The 16,461-nt window shown below is 35.8% G+C and overlaps 1 protein-coding gene across 4 annotated transcripts in view; it reads left to right on the top strand.

Annotated features, from left to right (window-relative positions):
- The window catches only part of LOC150105013 (sushi, von Willebrand factor type A, EGF and pentraxin domain-containing protein 1-like), a 344,216-nt gene that overhangs the window by 299,803 nt on the left and 27,952 nt on the right, over window positions 1–16,461 (top strand). For all 4 annotated transcript variants that reach the window (XM_090396105.1, XM_090396104.1, XM_090396106.1 and 1 more), the window contains one exon: window positions 9,592–9,807. In XM_090396105.1, coding sequence (XP_090252231.1) covers window positions 9,592–9,807 — 216 coding nt within the window. The remainder of the gene's footprint in view (window positions 1–9,591; window positions 9,808–16,461) is intronic.

The raw sequence follows: 16,461 nt of genomic DNA, 5'->3' as shown, positions 1-16,461 counted from the left end.
CAGAAGGGGTTTAAAAGGTGATATACAGTTGTTTGCAGATGATGCAAAGTACTCTATTAATGGGTAAGTGTGTGTGTAAAATTTGGGAAGCAAAGATGAGATGAAGAGTATAGGATTGGTGGGGATATCTTAGAGGATGTGGAGGAGATAAAAGATCTAGGGATGATGGTGGATATGGACTTGAAATTTCATGGATATTTTTCTAAAATTGTGAGGACAATACAACAGATTAGAGGAATTATGTGGAGAATACTGACATATAGAAGTAATGATTTTATGATTCTATTATACAAGGCTTTGATCAGACTGCATATGGATTACTGTGCACAGATGTGGTTGCCTGGTTTTCGAAATGATAATGAGTTGTTGGAGAGGGTTCAGAGATGATTCACTAAGTCAATTTCGGATCTCTGGATATGGAGTATGAGGATAGATTGAAAGAATGCAAATTGCAGAACCTCATGGATAGAAGGAAGAGGGGATCATGATTGAGACATATTAAGTTGGTAAAGAGTAATTACCAGATTAATGTGGATGAGATTTTGCATAGAATGTCAGGAGATGGGTGTGTGGGGGGGGGAACAAGAGGCTATCCCTGGGAGCTGTATAAGGAAGGTGTGAGCAAGGGGGTGAGGAGTAAATCTTTTGCATGAAGAGTGGTGGATGACTGGGATGCATTGCCTGAGAGTGTGGTGGTGAGTGCAGAGACAGTGAATGCATTTAAGTCAGCATATAATGAACTGTGTGTGTGTGAGAGAGAGAGAGAGAGAGAGAGAGAGAGAGTGGGACCTCTAGCGATGAGTAATAAAAAAAATAATAACAATAAACATTCTCATAATTTTAATTCTGTGCACATACTGCTATGGGTATTGAGTATTTCTCCATTCTCCAGAAATAATACTAATGCCACCAGTGGAATTATAACCAAATAATACCAATAAGAGTTTAATATACAGGCTATGGAGACAATGTCTTTTATTATTATTATTATTATTATTATTATCCAGGCCTCCATGGAGTCAAAAGACTCATCATGGGAGGTCCTTCCTAAGAAACACAATCTATCAAGACTCATTGAGGGGAGGTCCCCCTCCTAAGAAACACAAAGTCTATCATACTACTCCTGAAACTCATTGACCGTTCTCACTCTCACCACTCCATCAGGCAATGCATTCTATGGCTCAACCACCCTCCATGCAAAGAAACCACTCCTCACCCTCTTCCTCACAGTTTCCTTTCGTAACTTCCAAGGATGGCCTCTTGTCATCACTCCTTTCTGCTGTTCAACTAAGCGAAAGAACTCCCCAGTGTCAATCCTGTAACCACCTTTCAACAGTTTAAAAGTCTCAATCATATCACCTCTCCTTCTTCTATCCATCAAACTCTGCAGTCCACATTCCCTCAGCCGATCCTCATAACTAACATTGTACAGTCCTGAAACCATCTCTGTTATCTGCCTTTATACCCTTTCCACAATTAATTTATGCCCTTCAAATTCTGGGGACCAAATCTGAGAACAATAGTCTAAGTGTGGTTTGATCAGAGTCTTATACAACGGAATGATAACCCTTTTATCTCTGCAGGTCAGTGTCCTTCTCATTATTGCAGCAATCCTCTGTGTTACCTTCACCACCTTTGCAATATGTCCTCTAAATTTCAGGTTTCTATCAATCATCAACCCCAGATCTCTTGTCTCCCCTACTTCCTCCAGTATAACTCCTCCCATAGAGTATGCAGCATCCCATCGATATTTCCCAAACCTCAAGACCTTACATTTTGCTGCATTAAACCAATACCGCCCATTCATTTGCCCATCTATCTAGCTTATTCAAATCCTCTTGCAGGGCTACCACATCTGCACTATTACTAATAATCCTTCCCAGCTTCGCATCATCTGCAAACAACTGAATATCCCCTTGCAATCCACTGACAATGTCACTGATATAAAGGTAAAACAATATATGTCCCAGTACTGAGCCCTGTGGGACCCCACTTGTAACCCTCTGCCTCCTTGAAACTGTCCCACCGTACACAACTCTCTGATACCTATCGGACAGCCAATCCTGAATCCAGTTGACCAATCTGACATCCAGACCCATGTGCTGCAACTTAAATATCAGCTTATCATGTGGCACCCTGTCAAATGTCTTCGCTAAGTCCAAGAAAATAGCAGTATATGCCTTTCCCTCATCTAATGCTCTTGTAACGTTATCATAAAAGGCTAGCATACTGCTAAAACAAGAGTGCCCCTTCATAAATTCATGTTGACTCTCACAGATAACATTACCCTCATCTGTCCAATGTTGTATACGGTCCCTCACTACTTTCTCCAACATCTTAACAAATACTGATGACACACAAACTGGCCTATAATTAGACACTTCCAGTCTGCTACTGCCCTTATGCAATGGCACTATTTTACCTTCCTTCCATTCCACCGGCACCTTTCCTGCAGCCAGACTTTCATTGAAAAGCCAGGTCAAAGGCACTGTCAGTTTCCTAGCACATCTCTCGAAAACTCATAGTGAAATACCATCCAGTCCCACAGCTTTACTGACATCCAGAGTACTCAGTATTTGAAACACACTCTCCTCCTGTACCTCTAAACCTCAAACCTGCCCTATCTTTCTAGTATTAAAACTGACTCCTCCAGGATGAAATACTCCAATAAAGTGTTCATTGAACAATTCCACTATGTCATCTGCATCAGTTACTCTATTCCCATTTTTATCCCACAATATCATTCTTCCACAGTCATTTCTCCTCCTACTGGCCACATAGCTAAAAAATTCCCTAGGATTTTCTTTGGATGTTAGAGCCAATCTCCTCTCATATTCCAGTTTCGCCTTCGTTACCATACTAGTCACTCTTCTGGCCTGTGTCTTATATTCTTCATGCATCTTCTCTTCACCTGTCTCCTTATATCTCTTCCATAGCATCTTTTTCGAATGCAATTCCTGTTTAATATTGTTTGTCATCCACTTTACTCCAAATTGCGTCCTCTTCTTCACTCGTGGTATACAACTTACTATTGCTGCTAACAAATATTCTTTCACAATTTCCCATGCATTAATGATATCCTGGCCTTCCAATTTCTCCCTCCATGAAACTTCCCCAAGTTGACATCTTAGACTATTATAATCACCTGCCTTATAATTCCACATACGTTCTTGTCTCTTTGATATCCTACATGTCTATTCATTTTCCAAGTCAAAACCATATGGTCACTCTCTCCAACTGGTGAGAGAGATGTCATCTCAGTTATTATCAACTCTTCTGATGCTATAACCAAATCCAAAACTCTTGTACCTCTTGTTCTCTCTATTGCATGTTGCCTAAGACATTTGTCCCTCAAGAATTCTAGAAATTCCATTCCCTTATTGCTACATGCATCTTCCTCTCCCCAATTTATACTTTTGTGGTTAAAATCTCTTATAAAAATCATTCTTTTTGCACTTGCCAAACTCAACTGTCTAAACATCTCCTGGTTCCCACCCTCTGTGCTCCTGGGTCTGTAGCAACACCCCACTAAATATCCTGTCTTGCCCACCTCCACCTCACACCATATGCTTTCAAAGTAATAAATAATAGTAAAAGTCTTAAGTAATACAATACCGAGGCCACTTACACAATTTAGGATAATTCATGCCATTCACAAAAAAAAAAAAAAAAAAAAGTTCATGAAGATATTCATGAATGCCATGTATATGATCTTTGATAATAAATTGACATTTATAGATAAAGATATTCACAAATCATCTAAACACATTTGCATTGAAAGTGAGAGAGAGTTGGCAATAAACATTGTAGAAGAGTATCTCAAATGGCCCATTCTTCATGCCTCATATAAGACAAGATCCATCTTCTCCACTTAACTATCTTTTGTAGTGACTTATTTCTTTCCCTTCTCAACCAGCCATCTTTCTTTTTTTATCATTCTTTGCCATGGTAGTTTAGATCATTCCTTTTTCTTTCTGATATCCATGTCATAGCTACCTTTGGAATTTCTCTTCAGTCTGTGTCTCAGTACATGTCCAATCCATTTCATCTAATCTTTTTTTTTTTAAACTGGTAATTTTTTGCTCTCTGTTCATATGACATCATTTGTTATGTGTTGTGGCCAACTTTTTATTATTTTATGTAAACACTTTGTTTAAAAAGAAATTTGTCTTCTTGTTTTTTGGTAATTTCCTTATCTCTATAATATGGTCCTCATGCTGGTAGTGAAGAACCTTTTTTGGTTTTATTATAATATCGAAGGATTTCCATATATTCAGTCTTTTGAAAACAGTATTTGTTTTTGTCAGTCTTTGTACTGTATTCTTGTCAGTTCCATCTTTAGTATCAACATTAGCTCCGAAGTATGTAAAATTCTTGATCTTTACTGTGTTTTGCCAATTTTAATTTCCTTGTAGCATTTGTTGTTCAATTTAAGAACTTATTTTTATATTTAAGTTCAACTTTTTCAGCTACCTTATACAGTGCTTCTGGTTTTGCTCATATCATTATTTGATAGTAAAACTGTAATTTGCATAATTTAGATCTTCTAATCATGTGTCATTCTATTTTATTTCTTCCTTTTTTATAATCCAATCAGTGGCTGTTAAAGAGTCATCCAGACAATTACAACCCTATCTCACAATAGTCCTTCTCAATGCATTCTCTACAACAATGACTTTTTTTTTTACATACATTTCTTTTATTATTTTCACATTAGAATCTGTGGAATCCCTGAAAAACAATTATCGCTAATGTCTATCAGTATTGTCCAAAGCTTTGGCAAAGTCTTAGATTTAGGTATAAGCAATTTCTAAATTCTATTCTTTGTTCCTATTCCTTAAAGTATAAATGGATCTACAGTACTTCAAGCTGTTCTAAAATAAATTTGGTCATGCTTTAATATCTCTTCTGTGTCACTTTTAATCCTTTTTGTCAAAATTTTACAAAACATTTTTGCAGATGCTGAAAGACGAATTTCCCTCCCATTTTCACATTTAGTGAGATTGCCTTTCTTTGGAATCATTTCTTCTTTCTAATGTCTGATATTTTCTCTCTAGCACATTATTAAAATAAAAGTACTTGCAGTTTATCAGCAGCAATTTCTTTAGTTGTCTTCGGCGTTTTTGTTGATATATTATTGCCACATGCCTTTCCACTTTTATCTTCTCCATTATGTTTTTCATTTTTAGGTATCAGTTCTACTGAATATTTAAATCTACTCTGTGTTCTCATCTATACCGTTAAAATTAATCAACAAAAATTAGGTATAGTAAAAACTTTGAAAAATAGAGCTTTAAACATACTAAAAATGATGAAATCAAACAAAAACTTCAAATCCTATTTAATCATTTTCTCCAAAATGTATGCTCAAAAAAAAAAAGGTAAAGAAACTTATTTTCTGATGAGTCATTCTGTGAGAACCCAGAAATTAATTACAAAGGCATGGTATCCATTCCATATATTGGCAATACATCAAAAAAAAAAAAAAAAAAATCTAAAATATCAAAAGCAGTCAATATCAGAACAGCCTTCAAACCAGTCAACACCTTGTGAAGCTTTTGTGTAGAAAGCTCCCTTAACGACAAGGTTCCTTTTTATAAACATCCAGGTGTATACAAATACAAGATTCTGTGTTCCTGTAGAAAGATTATACATAAGTCAGACTGGCAGAAGTTTCTAAATCTGCAACAAAGAACATATAGGTGTCACTGAAAACAAAAGGGAAGGAAAAAGCATACTTGTAGTGCACATCTTCAAAGAAGATGACATGGTAAATTGGCAAGCATTCTCTATGCCCTACTTAGAAGAGAACTACTTTGACAGGTTGTTCAAGAAGTCCTGTGAGGTCATTCACTCAAAAGGCACACTAAAGAGTAATCAAGGAATGATCCTTCACAACATCTGGAACTCATTAATTATTATATGTAACAATAAAGACCTCTCCTATGCCAGCAATCACAGACAGAGTTTACACAACAATGTAGAGACTACATCTAACATGTCTAATAATACTATGATTAAAACTATCATTTCAGTCTTTTCAACTTATAGATATTAACTGCTGTTGAAAAACATTTTTTTTGTCAGTTTTTACTTAAGTTAACAAGCTCCTGATGATGTTGTTAGCAATACAGACAGCAAAACATTTAGAGGAGATGCATCTCTAACTATCAACTCACTGGACATCATCAGATGCCATATGGTCACTCCTATCCTTGGTAATGTTCCACACCAGTCCTCACAAGGTGGTACTGTCCTATGCCTTTCTGCAGAAGTCAATGCTCTGAAGATAAGTCACTCCAGACACACCATGCATCCATTTCATTTAAGGTCTACCCTTTCTTCTCTTTCAGGAACTTTACCTTTTATTATTGTTTTGAGAAGTCCTTCCATCCTTACAATGAGTTCACAGTATTTCAGCTTTCTTTTGTCAGTATCTTTAAGGAGTCTTAAAGTTCTACCGATCTTTTCTAGCACCTAATTAAGAATTATCAACATGTTAGCACAAGAATATTTTAATATTTGCCAAATATTTCAGTCTGAAATTAACAGACTATCATCAGTGGCTTTTTACAAGGTGGAATACAAACAATTGATCATTCAAAAGTAGAACGAGCCGCATGATGTTACGTTGCTAAGCACTAAAGAGAGGTAAATTTCATCAGCGTGATGATTAAATTATAGGTATCAATTCATAATTTCATACAACAATCTTAATTTACAAATTCAATTAAAGATAACATTAGACTTATGTTAGAACTAGAAGGTCTCAATTGAAAAAAAAAAAAACTTTGTGTGTTATCCGGATTAAACTTTCCCATATTTTTGACAAGGGTAGGCAATCATTTCAATTCAAGTTAGGGCATTGAAGTAAGGCCTCAGTACTCTCAGTGAATAGGCATTCGAATTTATAGTGACATCTGTGTAGAAGGCGAGTCCTGAACCAGAGAATGTTTTGGCTTGTCTCTATCCTGTGTTGCACCAATCCAGACTTATCGGATTTGTTGTAAAGAATGGGTGACTCAGTTGGTAAGGGTAGCAAAAGTGCAGTATGAGCAGCAGTTAGCTAATGAAACCAAAAAAATCCTAGGGGAGTTCTTTCTCTGATGGCATTAAGATGATATGGAGTAGATGATGAGTAGTCAGCAGAAAAAAGAATTTATGGTAGAATGACATTGACTGGAGAAAATGGTATAAGGATAACTGTTGCAAACAGTTATCCTTATACCATTTTCTCTGATCAATGTCATTCTACCATAAATAGTTGAAATATTAAATGAACATTCCATTTATTTATTTATTCTTATGGCAAGAAGAATGCAAAGCAGCTATAGGTCATTACTAGCTTTTTTCAACAGTTCTGCCAGGTCTGATTTGTCAGATCAAGATTATGTGGACTGCATCAGTCCACATAATCTTGATCTTAATGTTGGTCTTTTTATTGTCATCCTGGTATCGCACATCTGTTTTGCTATCCTTTACTTTCCCATTCTATTGAGGTGACTATACCACTTAGGCTAACTCATACATTATTGAATGCTAATGAAGTTGGGTTCCTTTTTAATCTTTTAATTTTTTTATGATTATACAATTTATTCATTCCCCTAATCTTTATCAGAACTTCAATATGTGGTCTTTATCCTCTTTCAATCAACTTTTTCATTTTTAACCCGACTTTCCGATCCATAATTTAAAATTAATCTGAGGATTGTTTGTTTGTATACTGCTTGTCTAGTGCTTTGGCTCTTATTCCATATGAATTTATTCATCTAGTATCCCACAATAATATCTTTAATTAGTTATCAATTTCACTAGAAATTGTAACTACGGTATTTGCCGGGGGTATAAGATGCACCCCCTTTTTGTACACATTTTTTAGGAAAAAACTTGATCACTAAATATTATAATGAATTTACAGTATTTCAAATATAAAGGAATAAGTAGGTCTACTTTCAACAAATACCTAATCTAACTAGGAAAGAGTATCCACCTTTTAATCATCTTCATCAAAACCCAGAAGTTCATCTCCAGAGCTAAAATGAAGAGACACTTGAAACTTCTTCTAAATCAGAATCTGAGTCCTCATACAACAAATTGTCCTCTGTACCATCTAGTGCATTACTAATTCCACACTTCTTAAATGATTTAACCACTGTCTCAGTTTTCACAGCATCCCATGAAGCTTTGACCCACTAACAAACTTGTGAAATGCTAGGCCTCTTCTTTCTTCCTGATGGTGTAACCTCAAAATCTGAATACTGCATCCAGCAGTCTTCTGGATGCAGTTCCACTTCTCCTTCAAAAATCCCTTAAATGGTTTATTAATACAGACATCTAAAGGTTGAAGCTGACTAGTTAGACCTTCTGGAATTACAGCTAACTGAGTTTTCAATTCCTTGAGTTTATTTTTAACATCTACTGTTCTGTGAGAACGAAACTGATCCCGTACTAGCAGGGTAGGCTTCTTCAACAGTCCACTAGAGCGTCTAGAGCAAATGTTATCTATCCATAACTGGAATACTAGAATTACATAACTAATGTAATTGGAATGCTCTCACACACTGCAAGGAAGCGAGAAAGAAATCGCATAACTCGAAACAGAGAAAATTTCCAGAAATGAAAGTAATAAAAAAACTGAGTATCGGTGTATAAGACATACCCTGTTTTTCAGACCTATTTTCAAAGAAAAAAAGTGCATCTTATATGCCGGCAAATACGGTAAATGGTCAAAATGTTTTATGAATATGATCATTATTTAGGCATCTTCAGGAAGTCAGGCCTCATGAGAGGTCCATAGTGAGCAGTATTCACACAATGTGGCACTCATTATCATCTGACAACTGATTTCGTTCATTCACCACTCCAAAATATTCAGGTCCTTATGGCTTTGCTAGTTTTCTTTATCAGAACATGAAGGGGGATATGGTTTGCAAGGCATGAGAGGTCGCAATTGCAAGGGATTTCCTCTAATTCTCATGTTATGTATTTAAAATCCTTTTAGTGGCTTATATTTTTATCATGTCCTCTCTTCTGCCAAATTTCATAACTCATAAACCTATCCTTATAGGGAACACTTCAGATCTGTCACTGTAAAGGTTGTTCATTTCTGGATCTTCTTCATTCCCCAGAAACCAAAGCAGCCAAACCTTTGCATAATAGTTCCAATGTAGCCATGTAGCAATGAATCTTTGCATAATAGTCCAGATGTGGTCACTGCAGTTGAAAGCATATAGTCCAGTTGTCATATTGCTTTATAAAGGACCAATGTACTCTGCAACATGCAAGTGATCTTTTGTATATTATACAAAAGATCACTTATAAAAGATTATAATTATATAAATAAATTATAATTATATAAATAAAGATTTATATAATGAATTTAAATTAACTGAAATGAATACATTTCAATTAATCCCCTTATCAGTTTGATAAATTCCTTAATGTATTTCAATTAATTGAAATGTATTCATTTCAGTTAATTGAAATTAATTATATAAATCTTTATTTATTTTTATAATTGTTTTCATATTCTGGCATCTAATAATATTATGCTACATAATTCTGGCAGTTATATCAGTTATTTTTCCTCAGGACAAGAATGCTCTTTGCTTTCTCCACCAACAAATGGTAACATCAGTTGCAATCACACAAATGGGAAACAGAAATGTGAAGTGAACTGTAAAGATGGATTTTATTTTAACTCTTCTTTTCCATTACTTAGCCAAGGTTATGTAGAGTGCATAACAGCAGATGGATTATGGGATTTCCAGAAGGAACATGATATCAGTAATTTGCCAGATTGCTTAGGTATGTTTAATGATATATGTAATTTTTATGTGCCAATATTATTGCATGATACATGTGTTTGTTACATGTCTTTGAGGTTTAGTGATGAAGGTCTCAACTGATTGATTTGTCCTTTAACTCAAACCTGTACTGTGGAAGTTTAACACATTCTGTAATCTGATTATAAAGATAGTCTTTTATTCTTGATTTTTCCATACTTTATTAATTTACGTGTATTTTTATGACTGGGTCACCTGAATCAACATAAGTTTTACATTAATAGAGAATTTCACAACATTCCTGGAAAAGATAGAGGTACAGTGGAATTTTGATCATTTAGATTATTTAGCCAAGTTGTGCTTTTTTTAGAGTTTAAAGTATTTTTTAGTATATTTTGCATTATGCTGTCTTTTAGTAATGGTAGCCACTGTATTTCAGTTAGCTGATATTATCACCCAGTCCACTACCCTTTAAGGATGCATTGTACACAGTATCCAACAAGATTTTGTAGGATGCTGTGCTTGCAGCATCCATGCATGCTAGCAATTCTAAATGTGACAGGTTAGAGATGGATGAGTGCATGTCTGCATAAAATGTAGACAGTGGGAAGAGCTGGGTGATACTGATAACAGTATCCCTGGTTTTAGTAGTGGCAGTGACACTGCACCAGAAATGGGTGTTGGCAGATAAATAAGAGTAGTGTGATCAAGGAAGGTGCATGATATGGAGATGGATGTAATATTAGAAAGTGTAGCAGATTTAGAGGATGGTGTTGATTGAGTAGGTGAATGTCAAGCAAGTGTAGGATGCTTGGAGAGAGAAACAGAGGTATCGAGAGAAGCGAAAGGTATGAAAAATGAGTTGGAGCATGATGGAAATTTGGAGACTTGGAAGACTATTTAATGTGAAGCAAACAAGAGTAAGAGAGAGAGAGAGTTATGGAAATTAAAAAATGAAAAACCAGGAAAAGAGAGGAAGTGGAGATAATGTAGTTAGCAAGACATGGGGAGATGACAGGGGTATCCAGGTAAGAGAGGACAAAGAGGAGAGAGTGTCAGAGAGAGCAAGGGATACAAGTGAGCAAGGAATGAATGATATGATGATTCAGTGATTCATAGTGATGATGATGGGTATTAGTGATCTGAGAAGGAATGTGAATTGAGAAGTGACCTGAGAAGGAGTGTGAATTGGGAAGTGACCTGAGGTTAATGTTAGAGACTGTGCAACAGAAAAGTGTGAGAGGGAAGATAGCCTATTGCTCAGATATGATAATTCAGAGAAGAGCAGCAATAATGAATAACATGATAGTGAGAATGTTAGGAGAGGCTTGGATTATGTGGAAGTCTGGAGTTCATTTGTTAATAGAGCTATATACTAGAAATGGGATGCATGTGAACATGGGGGGGGGGGAATAATGCAGGCATCTGAAGAGATTTTGTTCTCTGGGCAAGTTGGGAAAATGTTATGGCAGGGAAACTGATTGAAGGGAGGATGGGGGCAGGGATAGTCACTTGGAAGATGAGAGAGTATGCTATATTACAGTCGAATTCAGTTTTTTTTTTTCGGGGGGGGGGATAACAGTAGGTATAGGAATAGTGATAATGTACTAATTCATTTTCTATATAAATGTAAGGAATATCAGGAATAAAGGGAATGAATTAGTGGCATAAATAGCCTCAATATCCAAAGATTGCTGGACTCAGTGAAATGTTGACAGAAAAGGACACTTTGACCAGGAATAGAAGGGTATAGCATATTTTGTTGGCATGACAGGAAGTATAAATGAGGTGGTGGAGTGTTATGTATGGTAAGTGAATTGTGTCCTCTCAGAGTGGGAAATGTATTAATGATTTTCAGAGTGTGAGGCAGAGGTGGGTAGGATAGGATATTTAGCAGGATGTTGCTATAGGCCAGAAACTTAGAAGATAAAGAGCAGGAGATTATCTTTTTTTGTAATAAGATAACAAGTATTTAAGCAGTTAAGTTTGGCAAGTGCAAAATGAGTGATCATTTTGAGTAATTTTAGCTATAGTAGTAGTATAAACTAGGGAGAAATAGCTTATAGTAATAAGGAAAAGGATTTCTGAAATTGAGGGATAAATGTTTTAGGTAGCAGTGTAGTTGAGGGAACATGAGGTTCAAGAGTTTTGGATTTGGGCTTAACATTAAAGGATCTGATTGTGACCATGTAATTTTGACATGCAGAAGTAGCAAGGAGAAAGAATTTATTTGAAATTATAGCGCAGATGATTACAATAATCCTAATCAACTTGGAGAAGTTTCATGGATGGAAGAGAGATCACTAGTGCATACCATATGAAGAAATATTTATTACCACAAAGGCAAGTTGCATACCTCAAGTAAGAAAGCTAACACATTTTGGTGTAAAGTGGATGACTGATAAGCAAACAAGAGCTATAGATGAAAAAGAGGACATGGAAAAACTAAAGAGAAGGGTAGAGAAGTTACATGAGGCATATGACTCAAGCCAGGAATGTGATGAGGAAGACAAAACTGGAATACAATAGTTAGCCCTGTGATCCAAGGAAAATCCTAAGGTACTCTGGATGTCAGTAAGGCAGTGAGAATGGATGGGATTTTGCCATGTGCTAAGGAACTGACAGCTTCATTGACCTGGCTTTTCAGTGAAAGTCTGGCTATGGGAAAGGTGCTCAGAGAATGAAAGGAGGATGAAAGAGTGCCATAAAGGTTGACTGAAGATATCAAACTACAGACCAGTTTGTATTTCTTCTGTAGTTAAGGTTTTGAAGAAATTAGTGAGATTGTATACAAAATTGGCAGAACAGAGTGATGTTCTCTGAGGGGGGGGGGCAGCATGGATCGTTAAGACATATTCTCGTTTTAGTAGTCAGATTGTTTTTTGTAATAAGGTAACGAGTGGTTGAAGAAGAAAAGGCATGTGCTACCTTTTGGGGATTTTGCAGATGCATTTAAGAGGGTGCCATATAATAAGCTGAGATCAGAGTTATTAGTGCCAGTGGTATTCCTCTCCAGGAGGATTTGAATAGGCTGGACAGGTGGACAATGGAAATAGGTTTAAAGCAAAGAAAATGTAAAGTTTTGAAATTTGGGGTCCATCAATAAAAAGTTGTATACTCTACTGCGGGTTCGAATCCTGCCGTGGGCATGGATTCGAACCTGCAGTAGAGTATACAACTTTGTGATTGTATATAAGTTTGTGATTGTCTGTGGAAATACTAGTGGTGGTGGTCGGCTATTGATGGTGTAGTTATGGTCAGTTGGTGGATTGAGTGGTGGAAACGGTTGTAGAGCAGGTGCCTTCCCTCGATGAGTCTTTGGACTCCCTGGAGGTGTCAAATAGTAATAATAGTATACTTTGTATTGTGTAAAAGTGCAGTTGAAGTCAGTGCTCTTTATATACAAGTATCCTAGAAATGAAATTTCTAGGGGTGGAAGTTCAACACAAGTCTATGTCATGATCTACCCTGATCATATCCTTCCCCTTTCTATTTTCAACCCCCCCCCCCCGAAATTATACTCTGCCCACCTTTAATAATATAAAAAAAGCCTGGGTTTTTCAAAAAGTTCACATACCCCTTGCCTCACCAATAATTTTCCCACATCTCTCTATCCCCCACATTTTCCACCCCCCCCTCCTCCTTTCAATCATACTTCCTTCCTTTAACAGCAGATGAATGTATATCGCCACACACTGGGATGCCGCTGAATAAGACAGCAACATCCTATAAAGGTATGTCCGAATTATTCCTCCTATATATTTTTCACATATTTGTCTATGTAAAACATCAATAAAAGGGACACTCCTAAACAAAAATAGACTATATAGCCAGAAAAATAATATTTGCTTAGAGGAGTAACATGGGAATTTTCCCAGAAATAATATCTAAAATAAATCAATTAAAAACCAAAATCAAGTATCAGATTCACAGAAATAAGCTACATAACAATAAATAAATAAATAAAATAAAGCAAGAGTATGGTTGTGAATTATCATAATTATAGATTGAACGTCTATCTGAAAACAGATATTCTTTGCATTAATATGCAAACTAACCAGTCCATCTCAAGACACTTGCTCATTAGAAATATAACAAATTAATCAATCATTCAGCTGATTGGTGCTGATGAATTCAGACGTAAATTTATGATACAAATGACTTACTTTGGGTAATGGTTTACTCTTATATTTTATATATTCTGTTTTGTTCTCTAAGATTGTTTTTAATTTCAATTAAACCTGATCTGTACCCATATTATAAATAAAATAAATAAATAAATAACTCAGCCATGCTGGGGAAAGTGTTTTTGGTTGGTTGAGTGGTAAAATGTGTGCTTAAAGATCAAATCTGAATGACTGGGAGGAGACTGCCCCGTAACCTTTAAGGAATGTGGAGAACCAAAGGCCTTTTAACCTGACATCTTACTTTCTCATGGTACACCCTGTTAGGTATCTACCTGGATACTGAACGAACGAATATGGGCTGGAAATTTGGGATTTAGCTGACCAAATTGTATTCTTATTGGCTTAAGCCATAATGCAAACAATGTGACAGAATTTCATACTAGCTGGGACATCACAGGGTTAAACAAGTCCCCCCTCCCCTGTTTTCATGTTAGCTACCACAAATCCCAACTTGACATTTACAGAGTTCAAGATTGGCACCATCATCTTAAGATGTATCATTGAAAAAGAAATGGAACTAGCTGAAGAACTGGATAAGTACCAGATCAATATAATAGGTGTTACCAAAGCAAAGAAGACAAAAAACAGGTGAGATCTTTCTAAGCAACAAGTACAAGATGTTATATTCAAGCAATGATAATCATGGAAAAGGAGTGGCTATAAGTATTCAACAGTTAAACATGAGGATAATTGTCTTGAATGGCATGCAACATCAAGTAGAGTGATATGAGCAAATATATATCTTAATGGGGAACTGGACATTGAGATTTACTTGTGCTTATGGTCCCACAGAAAGTTCTAAGGAAGAGGTTGAGGAATTTTTCAAGGCATATAGAAAAAAGAAAAAGTTGCTCCTTGTTGGAGATCTAAACAGTAGATCTCCAACAAGGAGTAGGAAATGATTACCAAACATATAGAAATGTTATGGGAAAATTTGGAGAAAAGTGTAACGCTAATAATAATGGTATGTACATTCAGGATTAGGATTACTATTCAGTACATGAACTAGTTATTACTGACACCATGTTCCAACATAAAAATGTGCATAAATTCACATGGAGAGAAGATAAAGAAATAAGAAGTCTCATTGACTATATTGTAATTGATAGTGATGTTTTCCCACTAAGGAAAACATCAGGACACTAGAGTATACAGAGGGTTTAAAATTAGATGTGATCACCATTTAGTCTTGAATAGGATAAAATGATTCATTTTGAAACTTTCTTATACACACTATTTTTCAATATGAAATTCAAAGTTGACCAGCTTTCAATTGTGAACTCTAAAAGTGGCCCAACTTTGTAGACCTCAAATACACAAACATTATTCAAGAAAAAATGAAATAGATTGAAAATAAGAACCAAACTTTGGAGATTCAGTAGCAAACCGTGGAAAAAAGAAAAAAAAAAACATTGATTGATTCAGTCAGAGAAGCATGTGATGAGGTTTTCTGCAAGGACAAAACAAATCAGAATTCCATGCTGAACTCAGGAAGTTAAATAGTCAGTCAACGGAAAAGAAGAAAACATAATGAAAGTTTCTGGCAAGTAAGTCTGCCTGTGCTCTGAGAGAATACAGAGAAAAATGTATGAAAGCAAAGCACTGTGTAAAATTAGCTAAACAGATCATGGGAAGACTTTGATAAGATCATAGAATATAAATATCAGGAAGGTGATAAAATATTTTGGAGGCTATCGAAAAAGCTTAGAAATGGGAGAAAAAAAGCTGTAAAAGGAATCAGACATGATAATGGTGACATGAAAACTGAAGATAAAGATATTCTAGATGTCTGGAATGATGATTTTGAAAGACTACTAAATGAAACAAGCATGACAGTAGAAACCCTCAACAAGAATGCAATCAGGAATACATATTAATACTTGAAGGAGAAAAAGCTGTCAAAACGCTGAAATGTGGAAAGGCAGCTGGAGTCAATAATATTTGACCAGAAATGCTCAGATATGGAGGTATAAAAGTTTCACTGTGGCTTCACTGCATAAATTAGAAGGCCTGGTCAAAGGATCAAATTTCAGATGATTGGAGTAGTGTTTTCATAGTACCTATCTATATATAAAAAGGGAAATAAAACTGAATGTGAGACAGAGGATTTTCCCTAATGGCGTTTCTGTTTATGCAAGTATACTTGAGAAAATGCTAAGAAATATTGTGGAAGAAGCTTGGAGATGAACAAGCTGGATGCAGGCTGTTCAACAGCTTCAATCCAGCTTGGAGATAAACATGTTTCACTTCTACAATATTTCTTAGCCTTTTCTCAAGTATACCTATAGGCCAAATAGAGGTTGTCATGATCAAATTTTTACCTGAAGACAAATAGTGGAGAAGTCATGATGATATAACAAGGATCTATATGTAAGTTTGTAGATCAGGAAAAGGCATATGATGACAAGATGCCAAGAGAAAAGATGTTTAAAACTACAATTATATGGTGTAAATGGGAAATTATATCAAGCAATAGTTAATCTATGCTT

Source organism: Typopeltis vanoorti, chromosome 7 (genome assembly GCF_054136105.1).
Source record: "Typopeltis vanoorti isolate ZY-2024b chromosome 7, IOZ_Tvanoo_1.0, whole genome shotgun sequence".
NCBI lineage: Eukaryota > Metazoa > Arthropoda > Arachnida > Uropygi > Thelyphonidae > Typopeltis > Typopeltis vanoorti.
This window is presented reverse-complemented; position numbering and strand designations above follow the sequence as displayed.